At 40.2% G+C, this 22,599-nt stretch overlaps 1 protein-coding gene across 2 annotated transcripts in view; it reads right to left on the bottom strand.

Moving 5' to 3' along the window:
* LOC113153936 (retinoic acid receptor gamma-A-like) overlaps positions 1-22,599 on the bottom strand; it is a 29,068-nt gene that overhangs the window by 5,575 nt on the left and 894 nt on the right. Inside the window, exon 2 of one of the 2 annotated variants that reach the window (XM_026347850.1) lies at positions 12,911-13,318. In XM_026347850.1, coding sequence (XP_026203635.1) covers positions 12,911-13,082 — 172 coding nt within the window. In that variant the 5' untranslated portion in view covers positions 13,083-13,318. Of the gene's footprint in view, positions 1-6,981; positions 7,504-12,910; positions 13,319-22,599 lie in introns of those variants that run through there. The other variant, XM_026347851.1, reaches the window with a different exon arrangement.

Genomic DNA, 22,599 nt, shown 5'->3' on the forward strand with positions numbered 1-22,599 from the left:
ACAAGGTCAACACTAAGTGCATCACCAGCAGTCTGTTGAACACATTCACAAATGTTCAAATGTGCCAACAAACAACATGACTGACTTCGTGTGTTAGAAAATTAGAAATAAAAACTTGATGATCATATATTTTTTATATGTCTGTAATTATTTAAATGGAAAGCATGGATATGATTCCCCAGGGACACAGTGTCTCTCAGTGAGTGTTATTGGGGAGCTGGGATTACTGCGTTCAATTCTTCAATGATACATGTCTGTTTTCAAGTAACTTTGCAGTGTGGTCGTGTTCCTGGTGATAAAGAGAGTGGGCAAAAGAGAGCACATCAATACTGTATTAAAACCACTGTTAAAAATCTCCGACCATTCCTTTAAAGTGCTACAGTGAACTTTAACAATATTTTCCCTAATAACGTCTCGTTAAAGCGAAATTATTTTATAATGTCTTTTTTTTTTTTTTACACAACACAGACATTGAACAGTTCGTGTTATCTACACTTCACTTCAAAACAAACATCCAGAGACAGACAACAAGTATACCATCCAGTTCTGAATCTACCAGCCAAGCAAGTTTTAATAAGCATCAACAAATCACTATAGGCTCACTTGTGCAAACAACTGATACTTGGAAACTGATATGAGATAAATACACTTTGACTGAAAATTAAACTGCAACTTATCTATATTATTTATAATAATCCATAACGAACTTAAGCCAGTTTTTCTACTAATTTTTAATGAACATTTATTTAATGAACATTTTATTTACACTAATATACAATTAGTATAGAAAGTGAATTGAAGTGAATCTAACTCTGCTGCAGCCGGTGTCAGAATAAACCACAGGTTTATGAGTCAACAACAAGCTGCTTAGTGAGCGAGGTGTAAATACTATAATGCACTGAGCTGTAGAGCATTTAATCCCAGGTGTGGGAGGTAAAGTGAAGGGGTGGAGCTGAGTGAGTGGCACGGTAACTTGATCGTTGTTTTCTGTTTATACAGTAACAGTGACAATGTAAAAGCTGCCCTGAAAGGACAAGTGGAAATATAGCTCCCACCGAAACGGAGGAGCCGCATCTGGCGCCAGGAGAGAGGTAGTGACTGACAGCGTCTGAGGGCGGCGAGAGCGGGTGTGGAGGGATGTGACTCGACAGAAACATGACGGGGTGAGAGACGTTGTGCTGAGGGCAGCAAGAGAGAGGGAGGAGCGCAAAGGGGGTTGGACTCCACCTAGAGTGGAGAAACAAGGAGAGGAGCCAAAAACTGTCAGCAGCTGTCATCACCTTGAACTGAGCTCAGCCTCAGAGCCTCTGCCTGAAAAAAAAAAAAAAGCCTTTTTCTTCTTAACCTGCAACTCACCCCATAGCATGTCACAACATCAATCTACACACCACTGTTGGACACAGAAGAGACAACATGACTTGTGTAATTCAGCTTCGTCAGCGAGCTGGATGTGTCTCTTATGCGGCGCTTCACATGCAATCGAAACTATAAATCTAAGCTGTCAAATGACAAAATTCCCCGTCTAGCTTTTCATTTTCCACCTAGAAAGCTTTTTTTTTTTTTTTTTAAACTTCATCTTATTTCAACAGAGCAACCAAAGTCAGTGTTTGTTGTCAGATCTGCAAATCCCTGTTTGGACAACAGATGCCCCGCTAAAAACAGACACCTTCCTTATCGGGATGATGGAATCGAGATTTCATTTGCTGAGTAAAGTAATAATAAATATAAACCTGCTTTATAGAAATACATTCTTACAAGCCTAGAAAACATGGCTCCATTAAAAGAGAAATCCCTGCTTCATGTGTACATCACATTTTACATACTGTTAAATAAAATAAATAAGATAAAATTAAAAGATATATATTGTTTTAGCAGTAGTGTATAAGAAATCTGCTCTGCTCTGCTTTGCAGTTTCATACTAACAAGAAATGAGAATCTTCTGATCAAACTGGAACTTTTTCCTGAATCTATTTTAGCACAATCCTGTTTTACCAGATTATTTTTTGAGTAGTGAGAAGCGTTATGCATTGTACCGTATTAGATTTTTTATTTTGCGTAGTGTGTAGTGGCTGCGTGTGACACTGCTTTCAAATGCAAATGAACCCGAAATAAACTTTATAAAGCCAGCAAGTCTGTGTTCCCGTGCACTGACGATCAGTAAGGGGTGAGTCAGCTGACGTCTCAGCAGGGAAGAATTGATCTGTGATCCTGTATCACAAAAACGACATGAGACTGAATGACATGACATGATGTGTCATCAAGCTGTAGCTGTGTGTACACACAACACAAAAACAGAGTGAACATGAGGAGTGCTTTACTGTGATACTGATGAAGGTGTTATGGCGTTCTTCTTGGACAGCTATGTGGACGACACAGTGTGACATATGGCCTATAGGGCCTCCAGCCTGGCTCAAAATCATACATCTCATTGAGCTAGACTTTGGCCTGGGGGCTCCAGAAGGGAGGAGAATCAGTATCAGTAGTTATCAGTACAAAGAGTTTTAATAATGACTAAACTGCAGCTACAACAATGTTTTATTTCATAGAAATTTAGCTTCTCAAAAATGAGCCTGGATCAATTTTGACATAACTTCTCGCCTGTAGCTGTGCAATGTGCGAGCACATGTGAATGTGTGTGTGTGTGTGTGTGTGTGTGTGTGTGTGTGTGTGTGTGTGTGTGTGTGTGTGTGTGTGTGTGTGTGTGTGTGTGTGTGTGTGTGTGTGTGGGCTGATGCACAGCGCCAAGGGCTGGTGGGAGAGTGTGTGATGGTTTTCAGTGTGACTGAGTGTAACCACACTGAGAGAAGCAAACTTGGAAGGAGGGGGAGGAAAACAATGGGAAATGCGTTGTTCATTATTAAAAAGCCGTAACAGAAGAAATGTTTTAACGTGTAAATATAACTATTAGATAAAATGATAAGATCTAGATATAGAAGCAGCCTTTATGTTTCATATGTCACATGTACATGTTACAATGTAATTTAACCCATCCCCCTCAGTGGGCAGCAACATACAGCGCCCGGAGAACTAGAGCGTTTGAACCAGGCCGATAATCTACCCATACAACCACCAGGCCACTGCAAGTCTAGATTTTCCACTATAAAATGGGAGTCGTGCTTGAAGACATGGTGCTATGTTGTAATTCATGAGAAGATAAACAGCAGGGGAGGGTTTCCAGCTCAAATATGCTGAGTAATTACCACAACAGTAGGGAGGAGATCCAGGAGATCTGATTGACAGTCCCTTTCATCAGCTGTTTTAAGTTCAATACCGGTGCCCCCTCCAGCTCATCCCTCCCTAATAACCCTCTTCCCCCTCTGTCTTCTCCTGACTTCCTGTCATTTTGGTAGCACTTTTTTTTTTTTTTTTTAAAGGCAGGCTTGTGAAAACCAGGCCACTGTCCAGGAGACGGCTCCATAAAAACAGCAGCAACAAACTGTTACAAATGAGGTGCAAGCACGCTCACACACACACACATACACACACACACACACACACACACACACACACACACACACACACACACACACACACACACACACACACACACACACACACTACTGTGCCATTTGCATAAGCTCACAAGGAAAGACAGAACAACAAATCCTCAAACCTGCTTTTTCTTGTTGTTGTCCTGCAATTTCAGATGCACTGTTACAATCTGGGCCAAATAAAAAACACTCAGCTGAACTTCACAGTGTGGCAAAGTTTAGGACAAGACCTAGAAAACAACATTCAGTTTTTTTTTTTTTCATTGTGGAGGAAACTGCGTTTATGGCTATTTTAACAGGTTGTTAAATGTGGGTTTTGTCCTTCCCATTCATCATCATACACACAATACATCCTTTCATCTCACAACACCCAGCTTCCCATTTTAACTCTGTTTTGATATTAGAAAGACAACAGCCAGCTCCCAACTCCATACTGGAAACCATCAGCACAATACTGGGAGTCGACATGGCTCCTCAGATACATACTTTGAAACTAACCATAGTTGTTAAAAGCGTTTTTAAATTAAAATAATGTTGATCATGTATGCCACGTTTAAGTTTGTCATTTATGCCACATAAAAAATACTTGATGGTGCATACATATAGCTTTCAACTTTACAAGTTTTTATTTTGAAAGAGACTCTTAAAAAACATCTCCTGATATAAGTTTAAAGATGTTTTACTTAGAAGTACAGTAAAAAAAAAAAGTTAGTAAGATCTCCACAGACTAATCGAGCCTAACTGAGAGCAACAGGCATGTCTTATCGACCTTTCTGTACCTCAGCACATTGAACTTGACAGGAGACACTGAAAAAGTGTTTCTTACGGCTATTACTGTTGCCTTAGTCGTTTTTTTATTAAACTGTTATTGTGTGGTATACACCAGAATGGACAAAGCAGTTTTACTGCAACCACAAGAATCTGCTTCTGTGGAGCGGATCGCAAACACTCACTGAACTTGAATTTCCAGGTTCACAGAGGTTGTTGAGTCAGTGCAGTTTCTTTTTCCACCAGTGCTGATAAAGTCACAGTGTTATTGAGAACTAGCCCACACGTATTTCATAACTAAGTGACACAAACTGGTTTTATTAAAGCCTAATGACAGTGGTGCAGGTACAGCCGAGAAACTCAAAGAAGCACACGTCCTCAAAAACGACCACACTTTTAAACTCGTGTCTTTATCAGCTAGTGGCAGTAACAGCATCTGCCCATTGTGTCCCACTCAGCAGTTCTCCACCTGAGTTAATATGATGGTCCATTGTTAAACTGGCTTTGAAGAAACCATTTAAAGAAAGGAGGGTGCCAGAGAAAGAGCAGATTATCACTGAATGAAGAGAAGAAAACTTCCCCTCAAGGCCTAAAACACCACTTAATCTCTTAATTGACCCTTTTCTAATTGTAATGGAACCATTAAAAGCTCTTAGTTACACATCGCAAGTGTGAGCAAAAAACAAACACATTATTGCTCGGGGGGACATACGCACACTTACACACGTGCGTGACAGAGAAGATCAACTTTAGAAAGAGACAATCTTCAAAAGGCGAGAGAGAGAAAAGTCCCATAGAGAAGAAGGTGAGAAGAGAGGAGTGGACAGACTTTGGTTTGTCCCTGCTCCGTTTAATGCCTCCTGACCTTGAAACAAAGGAAGGCAGAGAGGTGCTGAACTGCCTCACATAAAAAAAACACAGGAAAAGATGACCCCCCCCAACCACTACCACCACCACCACCGCCCCTGACACACACACACACACACACACACACACACACACACACACACACACACACACAGGACAGAAACCATGTGTCACAGAGGCCGGACTGCTCTCAGGAATCTAGAGCTGCAGAGCACAACAGAAAACAGTCCACAAGATGCAAACATTATCATTCATGGTCACTTTCCACTGATGGTTGGTGATCACAACAGTGTGTGTAACAGTGTGTGTGACTGTGCTCTGACTGCATTACATGTTACTACATTACAGTAATGAAGCAAATTATTATCCGGTGTCAGCTTTGTTATAAATAATTTGAACATAAAATGCTGTGTCAGCAATATAAAAAAAGGACTGCAGGGATTATCTTGTTATCAGTTTATCTGCTCAAACCCCAAAATGTTATGTTCCCATAAGGAATAAAAAAAGAGATATAGGCAGAGGTGACTAACTACTGTGTGGGTTATTCAGAAACAGAGAACTCCCTCCAGTGAGTCAGGAAACATGTACTGATACTGTGCAGACGTTCTCATCTAGTACTAGACCTTTAAATTAAAAAAAAAAAAAATCTTACATAAAGAAAACATGATTAATGAACACTTGTGGACATTTGTCTTTCAGGCTGGCATCTGGCGAAGCTCCTTAGCGAGTTGAAACAGGCCCTGCTGTGGTGTTTGTCATCCTGACAGCTCATCCATCATCATTAGCGAGCACTGTGGACATGACAGTGCTTGATGCCCTGGTATCTAAATAATTACTGAGGATAAATAGACTCAAGGTGCTCGGAGGAGACGTCCCAAAGCATGTGCAGCTTCAGCAAAGTGGAGAGGATGTATTTTGACAAATTACAAAAAAAGTGCATTCAGCTCACGCGCAGTATGACACATATGAATAGACTTCAGGAGGTCAGTTTCTGCAGAAAGACAGAGTCAATGTTTGACTTTCCAAGCCACAAAGCCGAGTGTAACCAAAGAGGCTGCAATGGACTCCCTGACAGTAACAAAAGGTACGCTTCAGTTTAGCCAGATAAAAAGTACTTTTCTTATTTGTCTCCGCAGTGTTTGTGGGACTGTTTCTGTGTGGACGTCACATTTTTCTTTTTGCATTAGGGATTTTTTCAACATTATCTTCCCAGTTGCTGCAATCTGTGCCTCGTCTACTCAGGTCTTTGGAGGACCTGTCAAAAGAATATCTAGCCAGTGGGATTAGGAAACAGGGAGTGCTTCTGTGTCCAGCGGTTCATAGTTGACTATTTAATCACAGACATCTCTTACACTCAACTTCCCTTCAGAAAAACATTGCTCAAAAAGTAAAAACAGAAAAATGATTTGTTCCATTACTATTTTCATTTATCTTTTGTAAACTGTTAATGCCTAAATAACTGTTTATTGCCCAAATCACAGCCCATTTACCCTCAGTCTGTGTGTGCTGTGTCTGTTTGGACGTCGGTGGTTGTTCTGGACACGTTGCCGGGTCAGGTCCTGCATTGTTTAAAAGACCTGTCAATCATGTGAAGTCATTCATAAAGAAAACAAACGCGATGATGTATAAATATGCACTCCCCAACTCACTCAGTCACACTCGCAAAGCTCACTAAGAGCATAAACAAACAAACTGCAGGGTGAGAATGGGTACATAGAATCCAGAGGAATCTGACTCTTCCTGTGGAGAGAGCTCTGTGATAACAAAACCAGAACTCAGATGAGGACACACATTAACACGCACAGCTGTTCTCTTACAGCCCGACGGACGGGACGGGACGGGACAGGGTACTCACACTGAATGCTGCTAGACCCAGCCCAGGCGAACGGGTCCAAGCCAGAGAAGTATGGGGTGGCTTTTCCGAGCATGCAGGAGCCCTGTCCGGACACATCAAAGAGGGGCCGCGAGGCCAGCCCCAGAGCCTCCATACAGTCAAACATGCTGCTCTCAAATCACAGCAACACCACTGCAGTCCTCTGCTGTCGTCCAGCAGTTGGAGTAAGAAATAGTGACTGTGAAAAGCTTCCTGTAACTTGATGAAACTCAATGTCCTGCCCGGTCCAGGTGTTCCTTATCTGCCTGTCTTTGCCCCCTCTGACTGCCTGAACTGTCTCTTCCTAACTAAATCCACTCCCTGGACAAAAAGTCAAACGTCTTTTTTTACTTGCTTCTTCCTTTGCCGTGTCTCTTTTCCAGAAACCAAACTACTTTTCCCCTCTCTGCGCTCACCCGCCTGCTGTAACTGATCTCTGCTCTCTGGGCCTCTCACACTCCAGCACAGACACTGCCTACTATCTGCATGCTCTCTCAGCAGAGAAAAAGGAGGTGGGGTTGAGGAGGAAGAAGAAGAGGGAGGGACCTGCAGCCTGGGGGGGCGGTGTGTACCTGCTTTCTGATTGGCCGTGCGAAAAGGCATTCTCTCTCCTACCCTCTTTTCGCCTTCAAGATTTTCAAGTCACTTCTTCATATTTCATATTCTGCAAATGAAAACAAACACTCGTCAACTCCCCTGCTCTCCCCCTAGACTCTTTCTTCTTTCTTCTTTCTTCTTTTTTCCAGCGTCAACTTTCAACTTTGTTTCACCACAAAGCAGAGAACATTGACATCTCTCTCTCTCACACACACACATAAACACAGAAAGTCACATTTTCAGTGTCGCCTTTCAGATCCAGTGTTCTGATGTTCAGATGGAGGGTGACCCTTTGTATTTTACAGGTGCATTTTTCTAATTTCTTGAAGAAATGATGTAATTTCAAATATATTGATTTTATTATTATTGAGTTTATAAGCAGCTGCGAACTTACAGGAGAATTTTATAAAAAGAAAGGCCCACTTTAAACCTAAATAGACAAAAGAAACAAAGGATATACCAGATATGTAGACTTTAAACATATATGAGGAGTATTTGTGGTTTTCTTATCTTATTCCTCCTTCTCGCGGGGTCAGTGAATAATCTACATTTCTGTCCTTTACCTACACAGCTTTTTCTTTCTCTTTTCCCATTTGGTCTTGGCATGTGCAGCTATCTAATTCAATTCCTTCGAATTTGGTCCAAATGGATTCAGTTATCTTCCCTCCTGGAGCTTATTGGATACTTCAGTCACACTGAAGTGAGACTCCGCTGCAGGCGAACCACACTGGGCCGGAGTCTGGATAGTTTGTGTACGAGACAGCCTCCCCCGTCCTCCACCTCCTCCTCCCTTTCCTTCCCTCGTTCAAGAGGGATGAACTCTGGAAGAAACCCCCACTGGGGCTCTAACCCCCCCCACAACACACACACACACACACACACACACACACACACACTGACTTCCCAACTTGTCCTGCCTGTGGCTTCAAACTACGCTTCAAACTGCTCTTGTCGACTACAATTCTTTATTTTTCTCCTATTTGTGTTTGTTTGTTTATAATCCCCCAACAGCCTGAATCCATTTTAATTCATTTTTGTGTGAATTCACCCAGCCGCTGTTTTTTTCCTTAACTTTTATCATACATTTTTCATGTATTCTTCTAGGAATCTCCTCTCTTCTGGGTAAAGTTTTTACCTGTCTGTCACCATGATGCCCAGGCACGCGCACAATCACACACACACACACACACACACACACACACACACACACACACACACATGCACACACACCACAATGACACACTGCAGGGAGCAGAGCTGCACAATATCAGCCTGCTGAGCTCTCTCCACACCTTGAGACAATTACCCTCCCCGCCTCACAGCACCCTGCCCCCTGTTGCTGCTTTGAGGAAAGAGACACACAAATGCGGAGGGAATGCCAAGAAGGAGAAAAAGTTTCCTCATTTTTAACAAAGCTACTACTCTACTCTTACTTTACTGTTTTATTTGGACAAGGGACTCCCTAGACAGCCATGTCCCTTTTTCTTTATCACACACACACACACACACATACACATACACAACTTGTAAAAAGAGCGAGTCACATTTAAACTATTTACAATCAGGTTCTTCAGCTATTCATCCTGTCATCATGTCTGACACAAACACACAGAGCTGAACAATGGCCTCTCTCTCTTTCTCTGTCTGTGTCCGGCAGCAGCTCCTTCAACTCCACCGCAGATATTTGCACAAAGTCTCACTGTGGTCATCAGCGGGCGCACAAATATAGTCACAAATGTGAGGCAAGGGGCGCGAGTGCATTGGTTTGTGATATTCATGGGTGTTGGAATGTGCAGCCAACAGAGTGGTAGTGGAAATGTGTGTATTTCTATGTGTGTGTGCGTGTGTGTGTGTGTGTGCACGTGTGTGTGTGTGTAGATGCGCAAACCAAACAATTATGTGTGCATGTGCTTAAACAGAGTGCCTGCGATGACAGACACAAAGAAAAACACACAAGCCTCACTCTGTGCCTTTAGGTTCATGTTACTAATATCACACACACACACACACACACACACACACACACACACACACACACACACACACACACACACACGCACACACACACTCAAAACATTACAAAGAACAAGATGTGACTAGTACAGAAATTACGAAAGGACAATGTGTTCATTGTGGCGAGTACACTTCTTTTCCTCGTGATATCAAGATTTCTTCCTGTTCACAACTAAAAATGATTTTGATATAAACAGAACGTCAACGCTAAAAAAAAAAAGAGAAAAGTCGTTATTTCTAAAGAATCCAAGAAACATTTTCTTATTCCAGCCAGAACCCAGAGATTGTATCATGTATTTACTCCAATTCCTGGAGGTGCTGGACAGAAAAGATTTAGTCCAAAAGAGTTCCTTGTGTGTTTCTGTTAATCCCCACTGCTATTAGGAACTGGGAGAACTCACTGTGTGAATGAACCGACAGCAGGGAGCGTTTGATGTGGATATTTACTAAGTTCAAATCCAGAGATATTTTGTGTTTTATCCCCATAAGGAACAAAGTCTGGTCTTCCACTCACACTGATTAGAAAATGGTTTAAATTCATTTGCAAATCCCACCTAAACCTCTAATTTTGCTAAATATTGTTCACTCTGCTCTATTATGAGATGCTGTTAAGTTATTTAACATGGTTTCCTCCTTACTGGAAATTATTTGCAAACAAAAACCTTTTGTTGGCTGGCAGGCACAACTATTTGTCAGTTTAGATAAAGTAAGTGAGCTCCTGTTATATTTTAGGGAACCTGCACTTGCTTTGCAAGTGAAATTAACACGTTTACAATACATAAATACAGTAACTTGACGTACTTGTACATCACCTACAAGTACATGTACAAGTCTATTCAAGGTGTAAATCGTATTTTCTGACATCACTGTTGCGTCGCAGTGCTGTCGGCGTATACAGTCTGTTAGGTGTGGTCTCTGGCACAGCACTTTTGGGTTTAGTTGTGGTGCAGTATCAACAAAGGTATACTTTGTAACCTTGTACTTTTGTAATTGTACAAATTGTACTATGATATGTAAAGTCATTGTTGATTGTTGAAGAAGTTAGAAAGCCAGAGAGTTCACAATACTGGGGCTATCTTAGTTTATTAGCTAATCCCATTCATTTGTATTTAAGTGTAAACTTCTCCACACATGATTCAATGAGACAGAGATATCTTCTGAACTGTGTGAGCTTCAGTTCTGTTTTAATGAACGTTTATTGTAGGTTACAAATACAGCTAGAGAACTGAAATTTTGTAGTTTTCTGCTTTTATTTGTCATAAAATGTCAAGAGAATTAATATAATGTGCCTAAAATAAGAACACAAAACATTCTGCTCTCATGTCTTTATTGAAAACAACCTGAAAAAACTCATAGCGCGAGCGGAAAAAGTAGTATTGAGTGAATAACTTGTCGTATTCTTCTCAACTCAAAAAGTTAGAGTGTTTTTTGTCAGTCGAAGTAGCTCTAGTCCACAATTCCAAACTAATTTTCTTAACAAGACTCAAGGTATGCAAGCACCTGACTCCATCAGCACGATGAGGTTTTTATGGTTGTTATACACATTATATTCGTTAATACTCTGGACTTCATGATGAAGATTAGATCATGTTTTATGACAAATTAATGCAGAAACCACAAAACTGCTAAATTCTTGCCACTGCGTTTTTACTTTGGGTTCTTTGGTTTTAAGTTCAATCCGGAGAACCAAAAACATGTGGAGAAAAAAGAAAGCCATGTACTGTTATGATCACACTCGCATTGTAATTACATTTTTAAAGATTAACAACCTATGTATATATAGGTATACATAGGTATACATATATATATATGTATATATGTAGACTCAACGGAAGGGTTTGATCTGGACACTGCACAGTTAACAAAACATCAATATCAATCAATTCGCTGTCAGTCCACATAAGCTATAAATATTGACCCAATTTCATTCATCTATTTTACATATTTTACATTTTCTGTATATATACTGAGTTTTTCTGTATTGATGTTATTGCTTATGTGTATTTATGTTGGTGTTGGATCTTTCCTGGTTGTGGTTCCTTTTCTTTCTGTCTGTGTTGAGAACAACTGTAATGAGGCAAAACAATTTCCCTCTGGGATTAATAAAGTTTTTTGAATCTTGAATCTTTGTTTAAGGATTTTTCTTCATTGTAACTTGAGTCAATATTACTATAATATGAAAGACCACCTGTGTTACATCTTGACATTACACAACTTGTATTACAGGGAACTAGCAATGTGGACAGCAAGGGTCCACAATATAAATATATGTATTCATATTTATTACAAAAGTACTAGGAGCCTCTGCTAAGCCAGGTAATAGAGAAAATAAATAATAATTATTAAAAAAAGACTTATTTAAAACAGAAATGATCCCAGATGAGAATGTGTCCTACGGTCTTCTCAGTCCACTTTCTAAATGCCTGGTATTCTCAGCCTTTGCATAAACTCATGCAGTGTGTTTCTCTGTAGTCTTGCAGTTTTTCCTCATGCTGAAGTGCAGTAGCGCCCCCTGTGATTCAAAAAGGGCACAAACGTAGTGCCATCCCTCACACGTCGCCTGCTGTACAGCTCTTCTCTTCTCTTCTCTTCTCTTCTCTTCTCTTCTCTTCTCTTCTCTTCTCTTCTCTTCTCTTCTCTTCTCTTCTGTGCGTGATTTCAGGCCTGATTTTTTTTTTTTTTTCAAATTGGGCCCAGAAGCCTTTTTTTTCCAAAACTGTGGACACTCTCCACTGGTTTACACAAAACAGCGATGGTCACAGGCATTTGGCATGTCTTGTCATGTGTGGGGCAGAGAGTTCCTGCTGCCTGATTTAACCTCTGACCAGTGTGAACCCTTGTGAATATATCAAATATGTTTTAAACAGACATTCAATTAAATCTGAATTAACCTGAATGTGATTTTGTAGTTTGGGGCTGGTATAATTTTATATTTGATGAGTACCTGTTTATAGGAGAATACAATTCACCTTTTTTTTAGGTGCACTGTATCATATGTACACTCAGTACATTACAGTTCATAGTATCTTATCGTATATTTTATGTATGTAATTGTATGTAACTATTCTTGCTTCATGATTGAGGCTGTTATTATTTTCTTAAGTGGCTCCTGCAAAACAATTTTTTTTCCCTTTGGCATTAATAAAGGATTCTCTATTTCTATCTAATGTGTCATGAAATGCACGAAATCATAAATGCAAATCTTTCTTGCAATAAATCCTGTTACAGTAATGCACAACAGATTGCCACAGCTGTTGGTGTAAGCTGTGTGAGGGAATAGTAAATACTTTTTGTTACTCACACAATGCAGCCATCTCTTTGGGAAGGTCAGCCCCAAACTGGCCGAAGAGGTGGCTACTGGCCAGCAGGTCAAAGGGCGAGTGGCTCCTCATGGAGTTAAACATGAAGGGGTACATAGCACGGGGGAAGCCGGTCATGTGACGGACTTGGTGCTCCCTGTTGGTTGCCATCATAAAAGGAAAGCTGATGGTTTAGGTGACTTCTCTCTGACTCTCTTGCTGAATCCCGGTCCTTCGTCTTTGTCAGAGGTCTGTGGTAAGTGTGAAACAGGCCGGTGCCATTCAGCCCGTCTCGGTTTCTGGCTTATCTCCTGTTCAGGCAGCAGAGAGGTGAGAGGGATGCTGATGAGGGAGGAAGAGCTGGAGAGACACACGGAGCCAAGTGACCAAACCCTGATCAGGTCGAGGTTCTGTAGAAAAGGAGGAAAGAGAAGCAGGAGGGGTTAAACACTGCAACCGAAGTCTGGTTATTGTTCAGCAGTGACTTACCAACTCACCTGAAGACAAATCAACTACAAGAATGTTTTCAACAAAATCTGTCACTTTCTACAACCAGCACGAAGCTTGAAAAAAGCAAACTCTGGAGCAGAAACGAGATGATGAACAGAACGAGAGTGTTGAAGAAACACAGAAAAGCAGACTTTTCTCTCTGCTTCTTGTCTGTCTTCCAAGTAGTGCAATGATTTCAGGCAATGCCATATGATTTCAATCAGCAGAACTGTATTATAAAGGGTCTCTCTGTTCCCTCTGCCAGCCTGCCTCTAGCCAGCCTGCCAGAGAACAGCCAGCCACAACATGGGTACAATTAACCCTTTACAACAACACACACACACACAACCTATTCATTCTCAAGCTACCCCACAGCATACAGTAAAACTGCTGCGCTTCCACTTTAACGTTTCTGATGATCACAACCTTTCTCAGCTTTTCCGTCGCGCAGGACTCTGTGACCCTGTCAATAAGTTAAACGAGGGCAGCCCTCCCCTCTTGTTTCTCTATGACTCTCATCCCCTTTAGTGATTTCATGAGTGGGTGGAGCCTAGTCTCTGTGGTGGAGCTGTGGTAAATACAGCTCGGCCAAAGAATGTCTTGTTTTTTTGGGCCGGTTTTAGCATGGGAATCAAACGCTAAGGATGGGTGAGAGAATTATGAATTTTCAAATGTTGTTCATTGAAATACTACAAAGAAAACCTGCATAAAAACATAAACTAGTGCACACAAACAACTGTAACTGACAGGGCAAGCTGTCATTTAGAGCGCTATCTATAGTGTTAGTTAAAGTACTGTTCCACAAGTGGTGGTAAAAATACACACACACACTTCCCTTTGTAGCAAAAATACACATTGCAGCTTACTTATTAAAGGATCAGTTGACTCAAATATAGAGATTATGGTTTTATTTGTTCAGATTTTAAATGATCTGTTTTGTAGTATGGTACTAGACAAATAAATAAATGTTTGTCAGTGGTGCAAAGACTCCTCTCCAGTAACATTGTCACTTAGGAGCCGTTTTCGTAAAGTTTATTTCTTTCATTACAAAGCAGCCGTAATTACAAGTTTCTACAAACTTTTATTTCTTTGGTATTAGGCGGAAAACTTTGGCAAATATATACAACTCTGTCTGAATGGCACAATCCAACTAGTCTAGATGAGAAACTGTGTTTACTCTGGTTAAGACACGCTGTATGTCGAAATGAGTTGCTTCACCTTATTAAAAACCTCTAACCATAACAGCATGCTCTAGATCTCATCGCTCCAAATCCTAAGAAAATGTGGTTTTTGTTTGTTTTTCATTTGGGCGAACCAGCCCTTTAAGTACCTCATAGTTCATATTAAAATGCAGAAATATAATCACAGCGGAACATTTTATTATTAAGAGTGCTGTTGAGTGGTTGACATTTTTCTGGTATCCTTACTCTTGTGCAAATGATTTGCTATATACTGTATTTGTCTCTCTGTGCTACGTCTTCTGTTGTCAGAGCAACCTATTCTTTTGCGCACACACAGCACACGTAACACATTCAAAGTCGCAAAATGAGCCGGCCGAGTGATGCTTTTAAAGTGATGTTTCACATATTGACATATTTTCTGTAACTGTTTGGCTTGTTTCACATTGAGAGCCAGTTAGTGAGAGTCCCTGCAACTATTTTGACAAAGATGTTTTGTGTTTGAAGATCAAAAAAATCTCAAACACAGACTGGACAATGTGTGCAATGATTATAAAAATGACTATAGACGCACTAGTATGGGATGGCCCCGTTAAAATAAACATTATGCATAAACATGCCTTTCTAAAAGTAGAAAACAGAAATATACAAGCATGGACATGCAGGCTGCAGAAGTGAACATACACAGATGTTCAGTGACTTTAATCATGTTCATGGGCAAGTAATCAGTGAAAAACACACAGCACTCACACACACTAAAACACCATTGAAAGCTGCAACTGACCTTGCAGAAGGAAAGAGTAAATATAGGATGGAGGATCCTTGACTTCAAGTTGACTCTTAAACTAATCAAATTCAAAGACTGAAATCACTAGTATGAAAGCCAGATGTATAAAAGGACTGTGATGGAGAAAAAAAGAAAGTGTCGAAAGTTGAAAAAAAAATGGAAAAAGACGGGGAAAGAAAGAACATAGGAGGGAGTTTCAAGCATCTGGCAGGCCATGTGCAAGACGTGAACAGAGTCCCATTAATTAGAGCCATACTGGAAACTGGATTAATAAGAGAAAAAATGACTGTGGTAAAGCAGCATGGGAGGAGGCAGGAAAACAGACAGAAAGGCTGCAGAAAACATACATAAAAATGAAGAAAGTTTTATTTGCACTAATAAACTATGAAATAATGTGCACCTAGGCCAAGGAATGGTTTCTTTCTCTCTAATGAGTAACACCCCTCCGCCCCCTCGCTCTCCCTCCAGGGGGAATACACCTTGGGTAGGGCAACAAAAGCGGTGCTGTGTCTCCGGGCCTCCAGGGCTCAATGCTGCTTTTATGAGACCTGGATGGGTCAGGTCAGACTGGGTCATCTGGTCCTGGTCCTGCTGACACCCAGTCACACACAAATACACCAGCACACACTGACATACACAACTGATGCTACCTTTTCCCAGACTGCGGGGATTAAAAACAGCTTTGGTGCAAAAAACGATGGGGCTTTCCATCGCTCCGTCTTTTCCAGCGACTTACAACTTGTTTTTACATAACTGCCACTGAGCTACAATTGTATTATCGACCTCATTCTGTTGAGTTCTTATTGCACGCATTGTTCAGTTGTAAACAGCTTTTAGTTAACTGAATGGCAAAAAAAACGTTTTTTGAATAACAAGTTTTAAGTGCTTATTAGGAGCATCATCTGGATCTAGTTATTCTGGGTGTAAATTTGACTGAGCATTAGGTTTTTTCCAGCTCAAATCAGCCTGGGGGTACAGTTATGAAACTGCATACTCCACACACACACACACACACAGAGAAGGTCATTAATGAGAGCCCGTCCACACTAAGCTGGTTCTTTTTGAAAATGTCATTTACACATGAAAACGACCTGTGTTCAGATTAGCCTTCAAGGAGGTCATCTCACCAAATCTGCAACCCACATGCCGCATGATATAATTTCTTGTCACTCACTTCAACAAACCAAACGCTAACGCTTGCAAGCGAGACGTGAGCATACAACAGGTCTCCCTGGTTTATCTGCAGTCGCGTTTCTTTGTGAAACTTGTTCCTATAAAACTAAACTAAATGTCTTCTTCTTTGTGTTATTTTGGTCCTTAAGCAACAAAACTCTGTATCACAATCAACTGGTCAGAAGTGGGTTGGACACAGCCTGTTACTCTGCTCACTCTCAGCTGGTTAAACCTGTTCTTTATGATCACCTTCATCAAAGTGCTTCCTGGTATGACATGAACACCTGTATTTATGCCTTTTTAACCAGTTCACTCAGTGTTTATGGTCATAAAGAAATAAATGACCTGATGTTGTCATGTTAGGTTGGTATATATTTACTTAATTTTTGGTGTAATCTTAATTGATGTATGTGTTTTTTTAATATATAGATTGATTGCTTTAGATTTAATCTTAATTTAAAGAGATAACATGTTATTACATAGCTTATTACAAGCTAGTGCTAACCAAAGACTCTGTATCATGTCAGTGGACTCCTTTCTGCTCTGCTACACTCTTCTACCATGTGCTAACGCTCCATCATGTTCTGCATGTTTCTGTAGGGCTGTCCAATAAGTCTGACTTCATGGGAGAGATCGACATATTAGTTATAAGAAATAATTTATTTTGTTTTATTATTTTAAGGTGGAACCTGTTGCTGTGCAATGGCAACCAAACAGGTTTACTGTTTGGAGGATTAATAAAGATATCTATCTGCCTTTCTTTTGACTGTACATGTATCTATCATCTTGGGTGCTGCTACGAGAATTAACCCCTTCTCCCGGTACTTGGAACAGTTTAGGCTACCCTATGTAGGTTTTGTACAAATTAAATATAAAGGAAAAGTCACTCACATTCTGTTGACCTATGAAATAAAATGTATCCTACTAAACTACTGACAAGAAACCAAGGTTAGTTGTCTGGTAAAGGGTCTACACTATATGTCTCTGCGCCATCTTACAAACTTATACTTACTAGTGCATCTCAAAAGGTTGAGGCAATATTGAAGTTTTGCCTTAACAGCAGCTTTTGGTTCATCTGTATTTTTGCAATAGGTGCTTTTCATCTTCCCCTTGACAATACACCACAGATTCTCTATGGGGTTCAGGTCAGGCAAGTTGATCATTGAGGCATAGCATGATCCAATTCAGCAAACCAGTTTGGGTTTGTTTTGGTATTGTGTGCAGGTGCTAAATCCCACTGACAGCAGAGAAGCATGAAGTGCTCTAAAACCTCCTGGTAGACAGCTGCAGTGACTTTGGATATGATAAAACACGGCGGACCAACACCAGCTGACGACACTGCACCTCCAACTCACTACTCTGACTGTGGAAACCTCACACTGGACTTGAAGCAATCCTGTACCTCTCCACTCTTCTTCCAGACTGTGGAGTCTTGATTTCCAGAGAAAATGCAACATTCACTCTTATCTGAAAAAAGAACTTTAGACCACTGAGCAATGGTCCAGTTCTTTTTCTACTTTCTGAAGGTAAGACATCTCTGATGTTGTGTCTGATTCAGCCATCACACCAGGAATTCAACAGCTGTAGCCCATTCCCTGAAGATTTCTGTGCATGGTGGCTCTTGATGCATTGACTCCAACCTCACCCAACTCCTTTGTTTGACAGTCTTCTTCAGACTGCAGTCATCCCTGTTGCTCGTGCACCTTCTCCTGCCACATTTTTCCCTTCCAGTCAACTTTCCATGAATGTACTTTGATACACCACACTGCAAACAGCCAGCGCTTTCAGTAGTGACCGTCTGTAGCTTATTCTCCTTGTGGACAGCGTTGCTGATCAGTCAGCAGTCTTCCCCATTATTGTGGTCGCATGTACTAAACTAAACAGAGACATCATTTGTTTTTATTCTGTATGAATTGAGTAATTTACTCAAACTTGAAATTAAATATTCTAATATTTTAAGATGCATTAGTACATTACAAAATAACCTTTCCTAAACTATACTAAGCCAGACAGGATTGGTAAGGTAAATAAAATTATATGGAGGGAAACAAGTAACACCAACATCTTTTTCATTATTGTTTAAGATATTTCCTGTGCAGCTATTGACATAAACTGAAGACAGCTGAATAAATCATAATTCAATCATTAAAAAAATGGTGGATTTGGATTGTTACTTATTGCATGACTCACAAGGTAAGGGGTTTTACTTTCTTTATGAACAACACATTAAAATGTCCTTGGAAATAATGTGTTGCAACATTTCCAGGGACACAGATGACTGGAGAATTACAGTTAATGTCATTTATTATAGTTTTATACTGACGTACAGCAGGTGTGAGCATTGAAAGGTAACAAGAAGTCTTAATGTTGCTCATTGTCAGTCAGTGAATGTACAAAGACTTCAAGTGGAGCAGTTAGTTCAAAGGTTAAACTAGGTGAATACACATTTCTCAGCAGTATTGGTTTGTATTTTTCATCACTATGTCACTCAGTCCATCCAACCATTAAAACATGTCACACACCTTCAAATAATAGGAACGGACCACACTTCTCTGCACTCGGAACAGTGTCAATACGTGCTAGAGATTGTAGGATACAGATGTGACACAGAGCTCAGCGACGCCTGGAAGAGCTCCAGTTACTACAAACTGGAACCAGAGGATACAAATTCTCCGCTCCACATCACATAATGATGTCCTTTATTTTGTTTATCATGTGGTTGATGAGTCCTCAGTTTTAGCATATCAGATGGATTACATTATTATGCATTTTCTGTCCTCAGAAGTGTGTTCACCCCAGTTAGAGTGAGAATACTTGTCTAAGACTCAAACAGAAACTGTTTGTCTGATGATAAACACACTTTGATCTTTTGGATGGCGAACAGGCCAAATGTCTTCACTTTAATTTTCTGCTATTTTTCTTCTCTCAGTAAATAGAAAGTAAAAAAATTGTGTTTTTTTTTTTTTCTCTTTCCAACTATTTAGTCATCTTTCTGTTTCCATACTCCCAGTGTGTGGGTTTCATCCAGTTCAATGTGACTCAGCTGGAAAATAGGTGGGTATTCAGTGTTGAAGCACTGCACGCTTTTTGTTTCTGAATTTGTTGGTTTGGTTATCTTGTGTGGTTATTTTGTCAGTGTGAGCCCTGCTTATCTGTTGTTCTTTCTCTTTTCTTCTGAAATATCTTTGCCATTGTTAGTGAAATATGAAGCAAATAATCCTGTTTTTTTGTGCTGAGCCACCTCTGACTTGCATAACACAGGAAGGTTTACGGCTTTCTTCAGCTTTAGTTTGAGGAGAACAAACTTAGGAACGCACTGTTAGCCTAATGGTTATTGCAATATAATGCAATAGATCCGCAACTTCCCCGGCTTGAGTCTTCTCTGCTATAAATCTATCAAATAAAGGCTAAAAAATGCCAAAAACATCTTAAATAAAAATAAAAACGGGATTAACATAACTACAGTGTCCTTATGTGAAACCACAGTCTTTTTATGACACCTAGAGCTGAGGGGTCTGAGCCTGAGTGGTTATAAAGGCTAAAAACACCCACTAAACAGCCAAAATGCAAGAAAATCATAGCTTCAGCGGTGACAATTAGCTGTAAACCATAAAACCACAATCAAATCTGCCTTTTTCTGTGAGAATGTTGCCAGGGATGAGCTGTGCTGAACACACTGAGTAGAAAATGCACATACTTACACACAGGGACCATTAAAGAGGAGAAAAAACACAGACACCATCACCCACAAACAACATAATTAGATTTTCCAACAAATGGCCATACTATATTTTATGTCAAACTGACATGTAAAAATGTTTTTTGAGGAATACAAATATCGTGGGGTCGTAAAGCATCAGTATGCGACAGCCATCTTTTGAACCGCAAAATGGTTCTGGCTGTGGTAAACAAATATTTTTAATTTATGCAAGCAATTATGTTGTTGGCTTAGTCGAGAATGTATACACATATGTGTATGTGTATACATTAAGGCAATATTTGATATCTATTTTCCAAGCATTTATTGATCAGAAACATCTTTCAGAATAATTGCGAGACATTCACATTATTTACTTAATAAAATAAAAATTATTTCCAAAAAGTTAAGCTAAGTTTTTAGCTTAGCCTACAAAGTCAGACTGGAAGAATGTACCTACTTTAACTTTCTACATAGTTTTTCAAATCAGAATAGTTTCTAACTTTCTAACTTTCTACAATACGTTTTTTGTTGTTTTTTTTTATTTATATAGCTGAAACAATTGACAGTCACACTGGGCACACTTCAGAAAACTCTTTCTGAGTTCTACTATTACCAGCATCACCTGAATTTTATCTATCTTTAAGTTTTACTTAAGCTCAAGAAATTTAAACCATCTGCCATACCTAGAAAAACAAGGTGTGAATTCTGTAATAGCGATAATGATGATAGTCATGTTTCATGAAACACACAATGTTGTCATTATGCCGATCCATTTTGTGAGCTCCTGAGGTTCTGCAGGTCGGAGCTGGGGTCAGCCCCTGTCGCTCCAGGCTGTGGAGCCCGGCCATGGGTCAGGCCTAATTGAAGCATTTACTAGGGAGCTTTTCATTTAGTATTAAAGTGAAAAGTGATTCTAAAGATGGCATGAGGCCCCTTCATCTATGTCTCACACACACACACACACACACACACACACACACACACACACACACACACACACACACACACACACACACACACACACACACACACACATTAAATCTGTTTCTTGCTGTTCCTCCACAAAGAGGATTAGAAGTGTGTTTAAAGGGCTTGTAGCCTGTGTTGAAGAGCAGCCTCAAGCCACGATTAAACACACTGAGAAGCTTTTCAAATACACTAAGACACATTCAGCCTCAAGTTTTAAAAAAAGCAACAATGAACATAACAAATCACTTTCAAATCTCCAAAGCCAACTGTGCACATCGGCCAGTGCATGGCTCCTCCCAAAATCTCTCCAAATAATCCAGTGGACACTATGTAATTCTGCAGAACAAGAAAACATTTGTGTCCTACGCTCTCAAAAACAAGTAGCAAATGCTCACATCTTTGTTTTGGAAGTTCCACGTTTCCATTTATATGTAGTGACCAAGAGAACAACCCCCATACAAAATCAAACTCAGCTGACTAGGGCCAGCAAAGAAGACTTTTTTTTTTATATATTGAGAAAATAAAGCAGAAAGAAGTCAGTGAGACAGAGGGAACGAGAGAGGAGCCAGACTTCCTCCTCAGCCTGAGGGGCTGTCAATTTTGAAAGTGTAGAGAAAAAGGATGAGATTGCAATGCAGTTAAAGAAGTTATATCCAACACACGCACATAAAAACACAAACTTTTCTAGATGTTTCTTCTACAAATGTTGAAACTAAAAGCAGAGCTTAACCAAGAACAGATGCTTAATGTTTGATCTTAAAAGCTGAAAAAGTCCGACCTGGGATCCGAGCGACAGACTTCGCTAAGTAGCCGACACTCTGTGGAAAATGACCAGGTGGTGAAAAGCACGTCAAAATAAAAGCCATTCAATTAAAAGAGAGGTGTCACAGTTTCCCAGAATGTGATCTCAGCTATACTGTGCATTATTTACACCCAGCTGTTTATGTCCTGTTGCAGGCTTGTGTGCTCCTTCCTGCTGATGAACATTCCTCCAGACATTAAGGAAAATTAATCTGAAATAGATTTGGCGAGAGTTTGCCAGAACAGCTCCCAGCAGGGCCTTGCATTGCAGTGCATAGCATAGCCCAGCAGCGTAGTGTTAGACGCGCTGGGCTCGGATCAGCTGGGAAGGAGCAGATTAAACAGCCGCTTAATCACGGTCATCAATCAAGAAATGCATCTATTTTTATACGGGACATGTCGCACCTTGGAATTCATTTGAAATGATTCACAGCTTTTATAAAAGAGTCTGAGTTTCAGTGTGACAGGGTCAGAAGGTTTATTCACACATGCATCTCTCTCTCACACACACACACACACACACACACACACACACAATGCAAAGCAGCAGCGGCAGTGATCAGACACACAGCAGATTGTCCTGTAATATCCGGA

This window comes from Anabas testudineus, chromosome 5 (assembly GCF_900324465.2).
Source record: "Anabas testudineus chromosome 5, fAnaTes1.2, whole genome shotgun sequence".
Classification (NCBI taxonomy): Eukaryota; Metazoa; Chordata; class Actinopteri; order Anabantiformes; family Anabantidae; genus Anabas; species Anabas testudineus.